Here is a 15,846-nt window from a genome sequence, read left to right as displayed (position 1 = left end):
ACTACCCTAGAAGCACCAAAAGGCATAACTTGCAGTCAAGCACACAGCATAGCGCTGCTCATATCTTACAAGCATAAAACTATACTCCCTGCACAGCGGGGGGGCAAGTTCTAAGAGTAACCTAGATGAACTGGGATAGTTCCCAAAAGCGATCTTCAGTTCCCAAAAGCGGGTCTCCATAGCTGGTGGCTCTCGTGTCCAAAAGCACTGCAACTAAAAAAGGGTAGCAATCAATTAACAAGTTTTGGCAAACATTGCAATCTCAAATATAATGTCTACTTTTTCCGTAGATCTCGACTGAAGAAGTCTATGAAGGTAATCCATTCGAAATCACTTGACTATCGATTTTTTTGACTTGCCGATGTTTTAGCCTATTGACCTCTTTTCCAAAAACTTGCTAATTTCTATTTTGACCTATATCGGTAGAAGGTTACACCATTTTCTCTTTTATTCATATATTAGTTCAATCACAAGCATATGGACCTGTTGTTAGCTTTAGAATGCTTGTTTGAGATATCTGATGACCTGTGAGCTTGCTTTGAATGTTGTTCCTATGCAGCACAGTGTTTTAGTTAGCTAAAAGTAGCTATTACTGATCATTGGGCTTTTGATTTGCGTAGTACCAACTGGCTTATATTACATGCAATTGGAACACTTGGAAGCATATATCTCATGAAGTTGTAGGGCAGAATTGGACATACCGCTACTCAGCATCAACGTCTCCAGAACCAACAACATCGTCATCTCCTGTGTCTTCATCTCTAAAAAGTTTCTTGGCAACCTTCTTGGAAAGTGATGTCCGAGCCCTATAAAAAGTTTGGTCCCATGGCATGCATGCAAAAGTGATGAGATGGTACGAGAATAACAGTCTAGGTAGATTGCTTGGCATGAACCTAACCTTTTTCCAGTAACACTTTTGTGAGCCTTGTTTGTAGACCCATCTAGCACGCTGTAAGCAGCTCCTGATGGTGTCTGCACGTTAGGCGGAGAAGTGACAATTTCTGTTCCTTGGAGCAGATTGTCTCCTTGATGTGGGGTTGTCTGTATGTTACCCTGCAATGAAAACACATGTCTAGGGCTTATTTGTTAGTGTATACAGAAGGAGAACGATGCTTTATATTGTAGGTAGCTATTTTGTTCCACTGAGTACAACAATGAACCTTGGCAATAGATGAAACTTTGTGACTCTCTGGTGTCAGTGACGGCTCGCGGATGAAGGCAGCCCCCCTGTTCTGTGTGACACCTGATCCTTGTCCTACCGCGGAGTTAGCAGCTAGACAAAAAAACAGGTTAGAGCCACAAGAGCTGCAGTTGATGGGGAGAGGGTGCAGTGAAAAGAGATGTACTCAAAAAGAAACCTACTAAGTCAGAAGGGGGAAATGCTTGTTCTATAGATGAAAAAAAGCCTTTAAACTGTAATACTACGGCCTAAACGCTGTTATGGCCCCTCCCAGTGTAATGTGGCTGAGTCTTTAATATGGGTGGAACATATTCTGAATATCTACCTGAGCTATAATATTGTGGTTGCTTCAAGTAATTTTCTGAGATATACACCAGTTTTGTGTGTAACATGTGCGCAGCATATGGTGTTCTGGACAAATGACGCATATTAGCCTCTTTTTAGCATATGTTGAATTTCTGGTGTAGTTTGTGCAGCATGTTTGCAGTGTATGAGTTTAGTTCTGTTTCCATATGCACTAATCATTACTCAATTTGACCAGTTTAATATCAATCAGTGTAGGTTCAGCCATTTTTTTATACTTTTTTTAGAAATCTGCCTAGTTTCAGGTGAGCAGACAGCAGAGTGCCAGTTTGTGTCTATTCGGCAGACTTTGCAGTTTGTGTCGTTTCAGCTTTAGGTGACCCATCATATACAGGTAGAACGGAATGGAAAGAAACAAGCAGAGGAAACAAACCATTAGTTTCATTTCTAACTTGGCATAAACTAACGTACATAGGTCTACTAAACAGATATGATAAGGTGTACCTTGAGAAAGTATGGTCGACGATGGCTGTGAGGACGGTGTAGCTGGAAGTATGTTGCCACCATCCATTTCTGCGTTTATATCATTCACTTGGAAGGAAACATTGCCATAAATAATTGTGCTTTCGGTGAAGCTAACATTCCACTCGAAAGACTTTTCCAGTAGATTTGTAATCTCTTTTGGAATGAAATCGGGTGGATTAGTCGAGATGAGGGTGTCCACATTTTTTTTTAACGAGGCGCTGCGCCATTCGTCCAAAGAAGATAAATTCGGCGGTGTCAATGTCGTCTTCAGCGGTGAGGGATATCTTGTACCTGCACAGAGTGCTTCGATTGCCAGACATCACAAACCATGAAATCTGTCCTAGACACTAAATGTCTCCTTTAGTTCCCATAGTTTGTTTTAACGACTTTTCTTTTAGCTATATTACCAGAACAAGCACACTATGCACAAACTGGCATAGGTCTATCTTACAGATGTACGGTATGCTAATGCGTTGCGCGCTAAACTTCACCAAACTTAAGATACTCTAACTGCATAAGCCATATACTGGACAACCTCCATCATAGGAACTCTTCTGGCTGTAGTTGGAACTGAAGCAGCCATATCTACTATCTACATGATTGGCAACCAAAACCTTGCACAGGGCTATTGCCCCTGCTCTAATGCTGTGCATACCTCAAACGAATTTCTAGGGCATGTTTACATCCCTGACATCAGCTGGGTAGCTATGAATCTCTGCATTGCTATTACTGATGGGTTCAAGAATCAAAGCCAAATACGAAATGCGTACAGTAATTTTTACTTCTTTTCTAGTATTCACCTCCAAATTGCAATATGCAACTGAAAGGGGTAAAGTTGGTCTATGTCTATCGTGCTTACAGTGTGCTTAATTTAGAACGCGTATGAGTTAACATTTTTAGATCTAAATAGAAGGTGTCTAGCAGGTCCTTAACAAAAACAGGGAGAGACGTAGAAGAGCTGACCTTGGGGTAGGCGATCCAATGCTGTCACAGGAACTATTGGTGCACTTGTATGTGTCACCGTGTGGTTTGGTTGTCCTAAGGCATTTTTTGCATGCGTTGTACCACCATGATCTATCAATCTTGAGAATCTTTACGATGACAAGCCATTCCTTCTTCTGTAAACAATGTAACTGAAGTGAATAGCTATGAACCTGTGATAAAATTAGGATTTAAAGGTTTAGCCGAGTAGTGGTACCTTATTTTCAAAAGGATGGAGGTACTTAATATCCTTGACTTTCTTATGTTCAGGCACTGCAATCACTGTACCCTCAGCAACTGCTTTCCCCTGATCCCAAATGACAGGGTGGTGGTTGGTTTCAGCACTGCTTACCCATGTCAGTTTACGAATGGCAATAATCAGATTTGGTGAGAAAGATGACAGAAAACTGTATGTCTGAAAACCTAGGATGAGTAAGTTACCTAGTTCTGAGAGCGTTTACTTCCGGGACCGGTGCGTTTATGTACCACTTGCATGATGATCCACCGGATAAAGACACATTATCTAAAATACAATGGAACCTTTCAGACGCTCATGCGTATTAGCAGCGCAATAAAAGGGATGTAGTAGACTTACCAGCGTAACTCCTCACGAGAGTGCCAACAAATATTATTATCTGTGGTGAGGATCCACTGTCCCTGTGGATCTGTTCAGCTGGGAAAGTTGTGGCCCGCTCGCCCCAAAGCACAACATCAACGGTTGGCCCAGTATCCCTGTCAGAGTGAAGAACAGCGAGTTTACAAATAAACTGGTTATTGTATCGTGTTAGTCGTGGACACTGCAAAGAAAAAAAAAGTCATAAACGGTGCGTCTAGAGCGCTATTTCATACTGCCAATTATGTGCGAAGTACGTAAACCACTAAATGCTAGGCCTCAAAATAGCTGTCTGTTTAAATGGCCGATGGCAGATGAAGTTGTCTAGTAATCTTCTATATGAGCAATAGATAATATCAGACATGGAGGATTGGCTGAGCAGGGAAAATGATCTTTTCTAAGGTACATTGCAATGAAGTATGGTGAACCGAAGACATAGGTAGTTTAAAACTAGTTTTCCTTTGCAAGGAAGATGGCCTTTTTTATTTCCCACTATGTCCAACCTGTTTGTAGCATAACCCTTGCATGATTTGTGGACATAGTCCTGCCGAGTTTTAGGACGCAAATTGACCCCCGCATGATCTAATGGTGTTCTTACTGTCTAGGTGCATTTACCCTTCATCTATTCCCTTGAGTGTATCGACAATTTTGCTAGCGTGGAGAATAAGAAGCGGTAGCCCCCATACGGATGATAATCTGTGGTTTAGGTTGAGGCTGTTCACGGGTTCCTTGCAATGTTGGTGCAAACAAATCTGTGCAACATACACGTGTGCGGCACCCAAAAGGACTGTATAGCAGCATAGGAATGCAAACGATACCTTGCATTGCTTATAGTGACTGTTCTCTTCATAACCTCAGCCTGTCGTCCCCTTGTGCGCAGCGATGAAACATGGGAGATCACACTGACAACACCGAGCACATCTACAATAGAAACGGCGAGGGCATTAGTACTGTATTCACGCTACTTGTAACATGGAAACCACTATGTCTAGAAGGTTACCCGTGAAATATTCCTTGTAGTCCACGCGCGGTTGCAGCTGTTCTATGGGAGTGAGGTTATATGTGCAAACCGGAAAAGCAGGGGGGATCTGGAGGACAACCTCAACCGTAGTCCACTTTGTAAAGCTGATCATGTTGCAGTTTTCAACCGGTTTGTAGAATCTGTTAGCTTTCCTGACTAAGAAATACTTCAGGTTGTATACCCCTCCCTCATCAAGCAGCGCACCGAACTGTTGGCATAACGGAGGATAGACCTGGGCATGTATGCTGTTTCCCTAACAAAAGGAGGTAACATTTTAAACAACACGCAAGAACTGCATAGAAAATTGTATATCATGTTGTATGAGCTGATGGTTATTATGCATGCACAAGTATTAGACCAGTATAAAGATGCATGTACCTCTTCATCAAGCAAAACAAGATCAGTATGCAGGAGCCTACTGTCATCCTGAGGATCAAGGAATTCCCAAAGCCTAGAGACACGCACACACAGGCTGTGAGAGCAGTCTCCAACCATAAGGCTAGGAATGAGTATGTCCCCCATCTGCAGTAAAGAAACAGTGGTCAGTCATTTCCAGCGAAATAAGCAACTAACAAACATTACACTCAATGTTGATAAGGGCAGTATGGCCACCAAAAAAAATATTTAGGATAGGAGAAACATGCCAGGTAAAGTTAGTCCAATATCATTGAGTAGGCATCTACCACGGATGTTGTCTGACAAGATCTACTGGAGCACCGAGACATAACGGTTCCCCTTTGTAAACTTGCCACATCTAGTGCTTGCATGCCGGTCGGCTGCTAGACGAACGGTATAGGAGCCCAAAAATTGTTTTGGTGGGGAAGCAGTTGTACAATAGAATAGGTACGATAATTAAACGCGTTGCTGGTATACACATTTTTATTTTACATATTGGTTATGTACAAGTCTGAGTCGATAATGCACTAAGAAGTCTGCAGGGGGTCCGCATCTACGGCCCGCAGCACTTCCCGGTAAACAACGTTTCGAGTCTGTGATCCGCAGGAACCATCAGGATTTTCAATCAAAATTCTAAGACCGTTTCTAGATGTAACCCTTGAAACAGCGACGTAAAGCTGGCCATGCGTAAACACAGGTCTGTCAAGGTAGAGGCCAACTGTTGAGAGGGTCTGACCCTGGCTCTTATTAATCGTCATGGCATAGCATATCCGTACTGGAAATTGTCTTCTCTGCAATGTGAAGGGCCATTTGACGTCGGTAGTGTTAAGCACAATCCTCGGTATGAAAACCTCTTCTCCGACTCCGGAGGGCGTTAGTACTACGCATTTAAGAATACGATGGCCGATCTCAGTTACAAGCATCCTTGTTCCGTTACAGAGCCCTGCAGTCTGGTTCAAGTTACGTAGCAGCATGACAGTAACGCCTGTTTTTAGCACAAGTTTGTGGCAAGGGAAATTTGTTGCATTAATAGAGTTTAGGAACTCAGTAGGATACAACATGTCAAAATCAGGTATGCGTTCAGACGCCTTTGAGATCGTGTCGCAACTAAGGCATTGAACACCATGTCCAGGGAGCATTGAGACAATGCAGTTGTTTATTTTATCAGCTGTAAGGTTATTAGGACATACAATGGCGCGTGTAGCTAGGTATGTAGGGTCCATATATCTCTCTAACAAATCTGGGTAGACCTCGGATATGAGGGCCGCAGCAGCATCACCATCCGTGCGTATCAATAAATCTTTAGGAATCGTAACCCATGTAGGTTCGGACTCGTCTCCTCTTGTCATGGCTGGCAAAGCACCATCGCCGATATCTAAGACCCATTTGCTAAATTGTTCCAAGTCCGCACGTTCCTTCCCATGTAAAGACGGGTTGGAGAGCCTCATATTTGTCCGTAGTTTCAAAACAGTTGCATGCTGCCACAACGGTGAGCTGGTAATCGATGCGTTCACTATGGCAGACCGTGAGCCTTTGCGCACCACGGGTAGAATCTGGCGAAAGTCTCCTCCAAGCACAATAGGTTTGCCACCAAATGGGATGTTCGCATTTTCCGCTCTATGTTCCAAAAGAATATCACACATAGTCCTGTCTAGGGCCTCAAAGCAATGCCTATGGGTCATCGGCGCCTCATCCCATATGACAAGAGAAGTCCGTTGTATAAGTTCAGACAACATGGTACCTCTCTTGACACCACATACACCTCTCTCATCTAGATCGAAGGGTATTTTGAAACGTGAATGTGCAGTACGACCTTTTGGTAATAGTAGCGAAGCCACGCCAGAGGAGGCAACAGCAAGCACAATTTTTTGCCGGGACCTCAAATGTGTGAGTATAGCGTTCCACAAGAAAGTTTTACCCGTCCCACCATGCCCACATACGAAAAATATGCCCGGCGAGCAGGACAGCGCAGATTCAGTCAGCTTTTCGAAAATGAACCGTTGTTCAGCATTCAACTGCGAGACAGCAACGGCGGCATGGGCACGCAATAGCATTGGTTCAGACCTCAGTTCGTCGTTTATCAGCCGGTTGCCAAACACTTCGTCACCATAGGCCGATAAGATTGGCAGGTCATAATCAGCTATGTTGGCACCACTATTAGCAAACGTGTCTGCTAGTTTCCTCGAAAGCAACATAAGGAGTTGTTCATGTGGAGCTGTGTAGCGCGGGTTGCCGAGAGATTCTCTAAGTCCATGGTGTATGTCATCGGTGAAGTAGATCCAATATTTGTCAAACAAAGCACGAACATTGCAAACAGGACAATGGACGACAATGGTAACGAACAGTTGCCGAAGCTGAAATGACGAGGCAGAGACTATTGCCTCATCAAATAGAAGGTTCCACTCGTTGTCGCCTTCGAGCAAACCACGTGCTTCGCACGCCTCTCTGAACGTTTCGTACACAGTATCCTGTAAGGTCCTTACATCAACGAAGCTCGTTGCACCGGAAACAAACATCAAGAGCATGCGTAGATAGTATAGCTCCCCAGCTGTTGGGTGCACGTACTACATGCGACCAATCTTGGCAGACGTCAACCTCCTTCTACGCCAATATCTAGTAGAAACGTCCCACGACCACTCTTTTGGGAAATCACAATAAGTGAGGTGACGTGCATCACTATATTTCAAGTTTATTTGAAACCATTCAGTTAACATTGTCTTCTTCGCTGCACGGCTCAAAAGCAGCGCTTGTAGGTCTGTCCCAGGCTCGTACTGTACAATGTTTTTTCCAGGTAAGTGTATCGCCAGGCGTTCCACGGAAGGAATTCTAAAGTGAATGTCAAACTCGAAGATTCGCCATAGCGCCTCACATGTTGATAGGTATCTGGCATCTATGTATTCGCGGATCTCATTTGGCGGGGCTATTTGAGGACCTGGAGATGCATTTGTTGTGTTCGCAGTCAACTCAAAATATATCTTGGCTCGATCACTTCCCTTGGTAACATATTTAAACAAGTACTTGATCATGTGTGTTTTGTTACACCACTCGACATTAATATGTGCATTGTATTTTTTAAGCAGCTGCATATTGTACAGCACTACGCTCCTATTGTCCAATTTTATTCCACCTTTTCCTACGAAACCGGCAATTGTTTCGTCTTCTGTAAAGGGTATAGCCAAAAGCGTCGATGATAGTCTCATCTTGGTATGTCTTAGGGAATTTCTTAGAGCATCTGTCATTTTTCATGCATGGACACCGCCTGTTGTAATCACCGCATGGACCATGTATCATGAATTCATCAACGAGAGCATAGCCCAAGGGGTCAATGACAACGTCAGGTATCTCAGCACATATGAAAGCGTCAATGGCACAGGCTTCTGTCTCTGAACGACCACCAAGCAGCCATAGAAGACAGTGTATGTGTGGTAGGCCCCTTTTTTGGAATTCTACGGTGTAAATCACTGCATAGGACGGACTATAGGTGAGAGCATGCAAAGCAATACTAAGGAACCACTCAATGTGTCAAGCTAAAATGAAGCTCACCAGCGCGGATGGGACCAAAAATTTTATTTCCTCTAATGTCTGCTATGAATTCATCGACTTTCATATGGAAGACCCTTAAAACGATATCGGAACGATCGCATGGCTGCTGACCAGGCTCGAAGCGAAGGGCATCGACTATCTCCTTCCATTTAGGGTTGCATGTGAAGGTGATGAAGAGATCTGGTGGGCCGTATACTCTGCAGATGGCCATCGCGGCCTGGTAGTTCATCACATGGTACCTTCGGCCGCCCGTAAAAGATGCAGGCACAATAACTCTTCCACCAACCGAGTCCGCACTAGTGAGACCCTTGCCAATGGCGTCGGTTATCCCCTGTACGGATTCACAGCGCAATTCTTTTTGGTGGTCCGCTATGAACTGCAATCGAGACGCCTCAATCGTAGAATACGCATCGACAGCTAGCTGGTTGCTTAGCCTACCATAGCAAGTGAATGGGTTCGGTTCGTTGAGCCTATAGTGTGAACGATGTCTAACAAATTCAAGCATCGTAACATACTTGCGGCATGCGACATCACCTTCTCCCACGTCAGTGTATTTTATTCCAAGATGATATCCACGATCACCGTAAGGGAAAAGCAGCGGGTACTGCAAGGCCATGTAGGATGGGTGCAAGCACGAAACATGTTTGAGGCCACCGTCTCTAGCGTGCACGAGGACATCATACTTGTATTGTGAAGATAAGCAATCACCCACTATTATAGCAGCGAGCTCACCATTGGCTGGTAAGTTGTATTGTGCGTCATGACGTGTGTTACAGCCTAACAACCGCAACGTCACCTTTTGGTCGCCTTCTTCGTGTAAGCGTTCTTTAGCAAAGCGAAATGCCGCGACCAGCTTGTTATGCTCATCTAGCATGTTAAGTAATAAACGAGCCACCTCTGGATCCGGACGATCATGGACATCAGCCTCATTCTCAAACATGCCCAACCTATTTTGCACCTCATGTTCAGTGTCATATATGTAAAGCTGCGCAAATTGTGGGCGCAATCCATGACTGGGCAGTAGCGAGCCAATGCGATGGTGTACGACGCCATTGATCTTGAAAACATAAGGTGCAGTACCGTTATTTATCGATCGATCAACGACAGCACCTAGTGAGGTAAACGCGAAAAGGGAATTGTATGAGCGGATTTGCCTAAGGAACCTTCTTGCACGACTATCACCATCGAATCGCAGTAGGTCACATAAGGGTGCCGGTGGACATTTGTAAGGCTCCAAAACAATCTTACCTCCTCTGCAACAAAGATTGTACACAAGCCTGCGCTGCGAAACAGTAGACAGACTTTTGACCCGTTCCTGAAACCAGAAAACGGCGCCACAATGTGGGAACTCGTCTGATGGGCCACCATAGTATGAGCGATCTTTGTAGGTCTCTACAAGCAAAGATGTGTAAATGTTGTATGGATTACTTTAGAAGTATGTAGAGAAAATAATCCAGGTGGCACACAAGCACCTTTAAGCAGCTCGACGTATGATCGTTCAAGAGGCGGTGAGGCTGCATCCGCGCTAACTATAAGTAGGAAGTCGAGCATAAATTCGTAGGATTTTGTTTACACGCAGCACGCATGAAACATAATGATTATTTTGAAAAGATAGACGATAGGGGAAAACCGTTGTTTGCACATGCTCGTTCAGCAGACGCAACCGTACGACACATCCTCTGTTTGCGGTGGTGTCTGTTAGCGGTGGCAACCGCTGTAGGAAAGTCGAGTAAGGACTTGTCGCCTACAAACGGTGTGCACACGCATCTTAGTACGCGCATAGAGCAGTAGTAGATACAGGCAGCATGAAAATGTTGACAGCCACTAACCTGGCCGCTTTTGACGAACCTGCTGAGAGTACAACGAAATCTCATAACGCGACGCATGTGCCGGCGCCGAAGCGGATGGCTGATCAAGTGTGTTCATGCGTTCGATAGTAGTTGTTCAAAGACATAATGAATGCCTGGTTGTTTATGCGAAAGGGAAAGAGACAGATTGCCTTAAATAAAGGCTATATTCAACCAAAAGAGTGCATAAGCAGGGGACTAATGATAAAGATTTATCGGCAAAGATGAAGAGAGTCATGGATTTGTCGGAGGACCTATCGGAGAAGATAAAGAGAAGCAAGGATAGTTTGGTTGTGTTATTGAATAACCCGGCTGCAGGCACCAGCAGGCGTCAGGAGCCCTGGTGCAGACTAATTTCACAATATTCCATGGTGGGACTTCTATTATGTCCTTTAACTTCTCTTTCAATCAGTAGAAGTTACTGAAGTGCTTGATTTCTCCTCATGAGGATACTACAGCAGACAGACTTCAATGATATTCAGGATCAAATATCTACAATCACAGCAGGCAGACTTAATGTGATTGTAGATATTTGAGCAACCTCATGAGGAGAAATCAAGCACTTCAGTGTTATCCTGCACTTGCACTTGCAGTAGTATCCAGCTGGGGCAACACTCACATTTCAATGATATTCAGGATCATTTGTCATCTAAACGGGGCAAAGCCTCATCCTTTCTCTTTGGAAGAGGTCGGTGTTCATTGCTGTCTTGTGGTGAGACTTCATATTTGTCATCGTCGTTTCTTTGTAAACTATTGCTTCTTAGTTCTAGAGTTCTGAATTCGCAGCTGTTTATATGATAGTACAGACATAACGTCTCCCCTCAAGTATTCTTCAGTGCTTGATGCACAATATTTTTTGCACGCAATTGGTTTACCATTTATTATGTACACACTGTTGCAGGTCTATTAGCAGACCCACTTAATAAATGTGAAACGACGGAGGGCCAGAGCCAGTTTATCTCTGAAGATAATATATCATCTGGTCGGTGTCAGTTACTAAAGGAGGATTTGATTAATGCAACGGTTGATGTGAGTGACATCTCTGAGTCATTTGATAGTTGCCCATATTATCTAAGGTACACGTACATTCTGCTGTCTCATTAGATTCTGTTATTTGTGGTTTACTGAAACTTGTTTGGCCAAGAGACATGATACTATTTCTTCCACATAGGTGCATTAAGTTGAACCATGTGTCATCTATACACCATAATTTAAGCTCTTGACACAATGCTTGCTGATTCAGCACCCATGTTTTAATCTTGCATACATTTGTATGTCTGTACCTCAAGATCGCATGATCTATAGGATTTCTAAAAAAGTCTAATGATAATCTGTTTGGGACTATGAAACGCAGTGAGTAGATAGTAGTTTTTTTTTTGCTTTTCTCTTCAGGAAATAATTTTTGATCATTTGTTATTGGCTGTTGAACAAATATCTTACACAACTCATGGTTGGGGCCAATTTTACACAAATGGCTTTCCCTATCCTGTATTCCAATTCTTGAAACATTTTGTAAACTATTATTTTCATTGTGCACAGAGCTTATTTGAATTCCTCTAGCCTTCAGAAAAATGCAAGTGTAATGCTCAAAATAATAGTTGTACTAAACAACATTCTGATACTACTTAATTGCTTATCATTTAATCATTGCAGTAGTCAAGTAGTCGTTTACTGTCTTTGGCCTGATTTACTTTGGTATATGGTCGAAATTTTTAAACTTTGCTGCTCACATTCTAGGACTGTTTTCAGTATTTAAGTTCGATTGATGAATCTGCGCTTGTTAATAGCTGTTTTCTATTATTGTTCCTACAGTGCTCACATTTACATTGCAAGAACTACTTCAGGTTTACAAAAGATATGTCTTCTCTTAGTCAACGAGTGCTGCTATCTGGCCCAACAGGGAAACAACTATCTATGCATGCAAACAGAAGAGAAAGTAGCGGTAAAATGTGTAGGATAAAATGAATCACGACACAGCTTTGTTTGTCCCCAAAAAAGTAGAGTTCCAAGAAACTGATGTGCGACATAATGACATCTAAGAAAATGCCAGATGACCACACCTAATCTGGAAAAATGCAGAGAGACTATCCATGGACACCAAATCAACATAACAAGGAGAGGAATGGTGGAAGGAGTGGCTCACCTCGAATAGGTGCAGAAGAGACGACCTGCGCGTGTCTGCCCTTCTGCTACGTAGCAGATCTACAAGAACAACAGACATCATGAGCTCCAGGAACCGAGACAAGAGAAATTAGCATTGGAAGAAATGAACGGACGACGGCGACGGAGTCGAGAGGAGAAAGGCGCTTCCGCCGAGTAGCAGGCCGACGGAAAGAGAAAGACACCAGCGAAGGGGCTCCATATATGTAGTAGAAAGCAGCGGGATGGGCGCTACGGCGAAGGACAGAAGAACAGGGAGTCTGCGCTGTTGGAAAAGCACAGGCGACGAGACGGATTTGTGGGATTTTAAAATCCGCTGAACAACCCTCACCTAACGTTATGGGCACAGCACCGGAGCACAGCGACGCGCGACGAGCTGGACAGAAGATCTACACCGGCGCACTGACGTAGCCAACGGCGATTTTGGAAAACCTAAGATCTACAGCAGCGCACCGGCCTGTACCACGATGCTTGCGCTGTTGGAGAGGCTGAGGCGGCGCACTCACCTGGCTACAGCGGCGCAACCCCGCAGATCCGGCCGCAACCCCGCAGACCCGGCCGCCCTCGTGCACTCCGTCGCAGATCCGGTCGTGCCCGCGCCGTTCGTCGAAGTCCCGGTCGGAGCCGTCCAGTCGCGGCACGACCCTCGGGGCAGTCGTGGACGAAGCCATCCCCTCGCGCGCGGACGCCGTGTCACAGAGGCGGAGACGACGACGGGTCACTGGTGACTGGTGGTGGAGGAGACGGGTGGACAGATCCACATCGGCGAGGCCCTAGCAGCAAGCAGAGAGGCTCGTCGCAGGCGGTGGGGCCAGTAGGAGCACAAGCAAGAGCGGGATGTCGGAGGCGGCATGGTAGGGAGGAACACGGTGGTGTGGTGAGCGGACCAGGTCCGCGTGCGACCGGAGGTGAGAAGGGGGCTCTGCCAGCGATGACACGGGGCGGAATCCGTATGTCCGTGAAGCACGGTCGTGCGGGATAGAAAAATGGAGTGGATTGGACAAGAGACAGAGGGTGGCCTACACTGTTGATTTGTGTTATTGTGTGTTGGTTTCTCCAGATAGTTTTCCTGTGACGTGTGAAGGACCGCGAGACGTGTCGCGATACCATCACCCAGGCATGCGAGAAACGCGGAGAACGCTTCAAAGCCTAGCAGCTTTTAACTAGAAGAAATTTGAACGGATCTTTAATGAATAGTTACTCCATGGTAAGGGACGATGATTATTTGCATAAATAGAGAAAAACTATAAAATACCAAATCTGGTAATATTGTAACGAAAGTTTTAGAGGACGCTGGAGATAAAGAATATATAGAAAAAACTCTCTGTTCCAAAATATAGTTATATTCTATTCACGTTCGAAAAATGATAATACATGTAGATATATATACAAACTATATTCGTTGGTTAATTAATAAATATATGTTTAGTCAAATAAATTATTTTTTGATGGAAGTAGTAGAATCTTTTTAGAGTATGGTATAAAAGATAGAATATGTTTTTAGTGAATGAAATTTAGAGAACGTTGTTTGTAGATAGTCTATCGAGGTGTTTGGTTTAGAGACTAAAGTCGTGTTTGGTATGGCTCCACTCCATTCCAGCGGAGCTCTACTCCAAAACTTTAGGTGGAGTAACTTTGCTCTAGAGTTTAAATTATTTTCTCATAACTAGTGGTGGTGGTGGGTAGATAACTTCAAACACCATATCTGTTGCTTTTTAGAGTTTTTGAGCAGCAGAAGAGATACTCTAAAAATCTGTATTGTAACTCTAAAAACTCTATAGTGTTTGCAACTATAGAATTAGGGTGTTTGACGGACTCTTGATAACTTCTCCTTAGAGTTCTACTCTAGAGTCATGCCAAACACGTTCTAAATTTTAGTCCCTCCAATTTAGATTATGTTTGATTTCTTCTAGATTTTTATAATCCAGCTTATAAATTATATAAGTATATATTGAACTGTTTATGAATTATCATAATTTAAGTATCTCTACTACTTATTAAGTAAGCAATAGTAGTCTGCCTTTGACCTGTTCTGCCTATGACCCGTTCTGTCGTTCTGCCTCCGACGGTCGTAGTCGTACAGCCTCGCGCCAAAAAATCATCTTGCTGCGGCACCAGAGACGTTAGTCTGAATAACAAACAACACACACCAACGCTTATAAGTCACGTTTCGACGCTCTGGGTGGCCGGTATGGCACTAATCAAATAACACCATAGCAGTGCCTGTGTAGCGGTGTATGCGGCCCAACGATTGGTGCAGCCCATTCTGCAGCCCATCCTGTGAGCCGCTGCAACAGCTCCTGCGGATCGCGCGCTCGTGGCCACCCCGCGCCTGACGCTGTGATGAGCGCTTTAAACGGCAGCCGAGATTTCTTGTGACCCAACTGCCCGTTTCTTCCCTTTCCTGGTAGACGCACGATAATGCAGACACCCTAATCCCTGGATGCAACTGAAATGGGTCCACATTCAACGAACTTTTTCTGCGGCCTCATGCAGCTCAGCAATTGCACGCGTGCAGAAAGGCGTCCGAGAGACGAATCAATGCGGGGCACGAGCGCTCGACTTGACCGCCAAGTTTTTGCAGCTGGAAAAAAAATAAAAAGAAACAACTTGTCGGTGTTTCGAGACCGGGGGGTCCCTAAGCCGACGAGTGAATGTCGCCGCGTGCCCCAGCCCAGATGGGTCGACGCGAGGCCGAGCGCGAAGGGGGGAAGTGAGGTGGCCAGAGACAGGCGTGAGAAAGGTGGAAATCCCGCGGCCTTCGTGTTCGTCCCGCACCCAGGTCGGGTGCGCTTGCAGTAGGGGGTTACAAGCGTCCACGCGGGAGAGGGAGCGATCGGCTTCAAGCGAGCGCCTGTCTCGTCCTCGTCCCCGCGCGGCCAACCTTCCCTAAGAGGGCCCTGGTCCTTCCTTTTATAGGCGTAAGGAGAGGATCCAGGTATACAATGGGGGGTATAGCAGAGTGCTACGTGTCTAGCGGAGGAGAGCTAGCGCCCTAAGTACATGCCGTTGTGGCAGCCGGAGAGATTTTGGCACCCAGCTGGTGTGATGTCGTGGCCGTCGGAGGAGTGCTGGAGCCTGGCGGAGGGACAGCTGTCGGAGCTGTTGAGTCCTTGCTGACGTCATCTTGCTTCCGTAAGGGGGCTGAGAGTAGTCGTCGTCACAGAGTATGCGGGACGCCATCATTGCCTATCTGGCGGAGCGAGCCAGATGGGACGCCGGTCTTGTTCCCCATGGCCCGAGACAGCTCGGGGTAGGGTGATGATGGCGCCTCCCG

General features: G+C 45.1%; 1 protein-coding gene and 1 pseudogene across 1 annotated transcript; one reads left to right on the top strand and one right to left on the bottom strand.

Moving 5' to 3' along the window:
• Positions 1-155: 155 nt before the first annotated feature.
• Positions 156-4,782, bottom strand: LOC103649217 (uncharacterized). Its single transcript, XM_020549372.1, has 7 exons — positions 4,603-4,782; positions 4,421-4,523; positions 3,585-3,721; positions 3,431-3,512; positions 3,207-3,333; positions 2,972-3,126; positions 156-207 (listed from the first exon to the last, which is right to left on the bottom strand). The coding sequence occupies exons 1-7, from the start codon at positions 4,733-4,735 to the stop codon at positions 156-158; spliced, it is 789 nt and encodes a 262-aa protein (XP_020404961.1). The 5' UTR covers positions 4,736-4,782.
• A 4,816-nt stretch (positions 4,783-9,598) lies between these two features.
• The window catches only part of LOC103649216 (asparagine synthetase [glutamine-hydrolyzing]-like), a 47,241-nt pseudogene continuing 40,993 nt past the window's right edge, over positions 9,599-15,846 (top strand).

The sequence above is a fragment of the Zea mays genome, chromosome 2 (genome assembly GCF_902167145.1).
Source record: "Zea mays cultivar B73 chromosome 2, Zm-B73-REFERENCE-NAM-5.0, whole genome shotgun sequence".
NCBI classification, from domain to species: domain Eukaryota; kingdom Viridiplantae; phylum Streptophyta; class Magnoliopsida; order Poales; family Poaceae; genus Zea; species Zea mays.
Note: the sequence above shows the minus strand (reverse complement) of the source record. Positions and strands in the feature narration are given on the sequence as shown.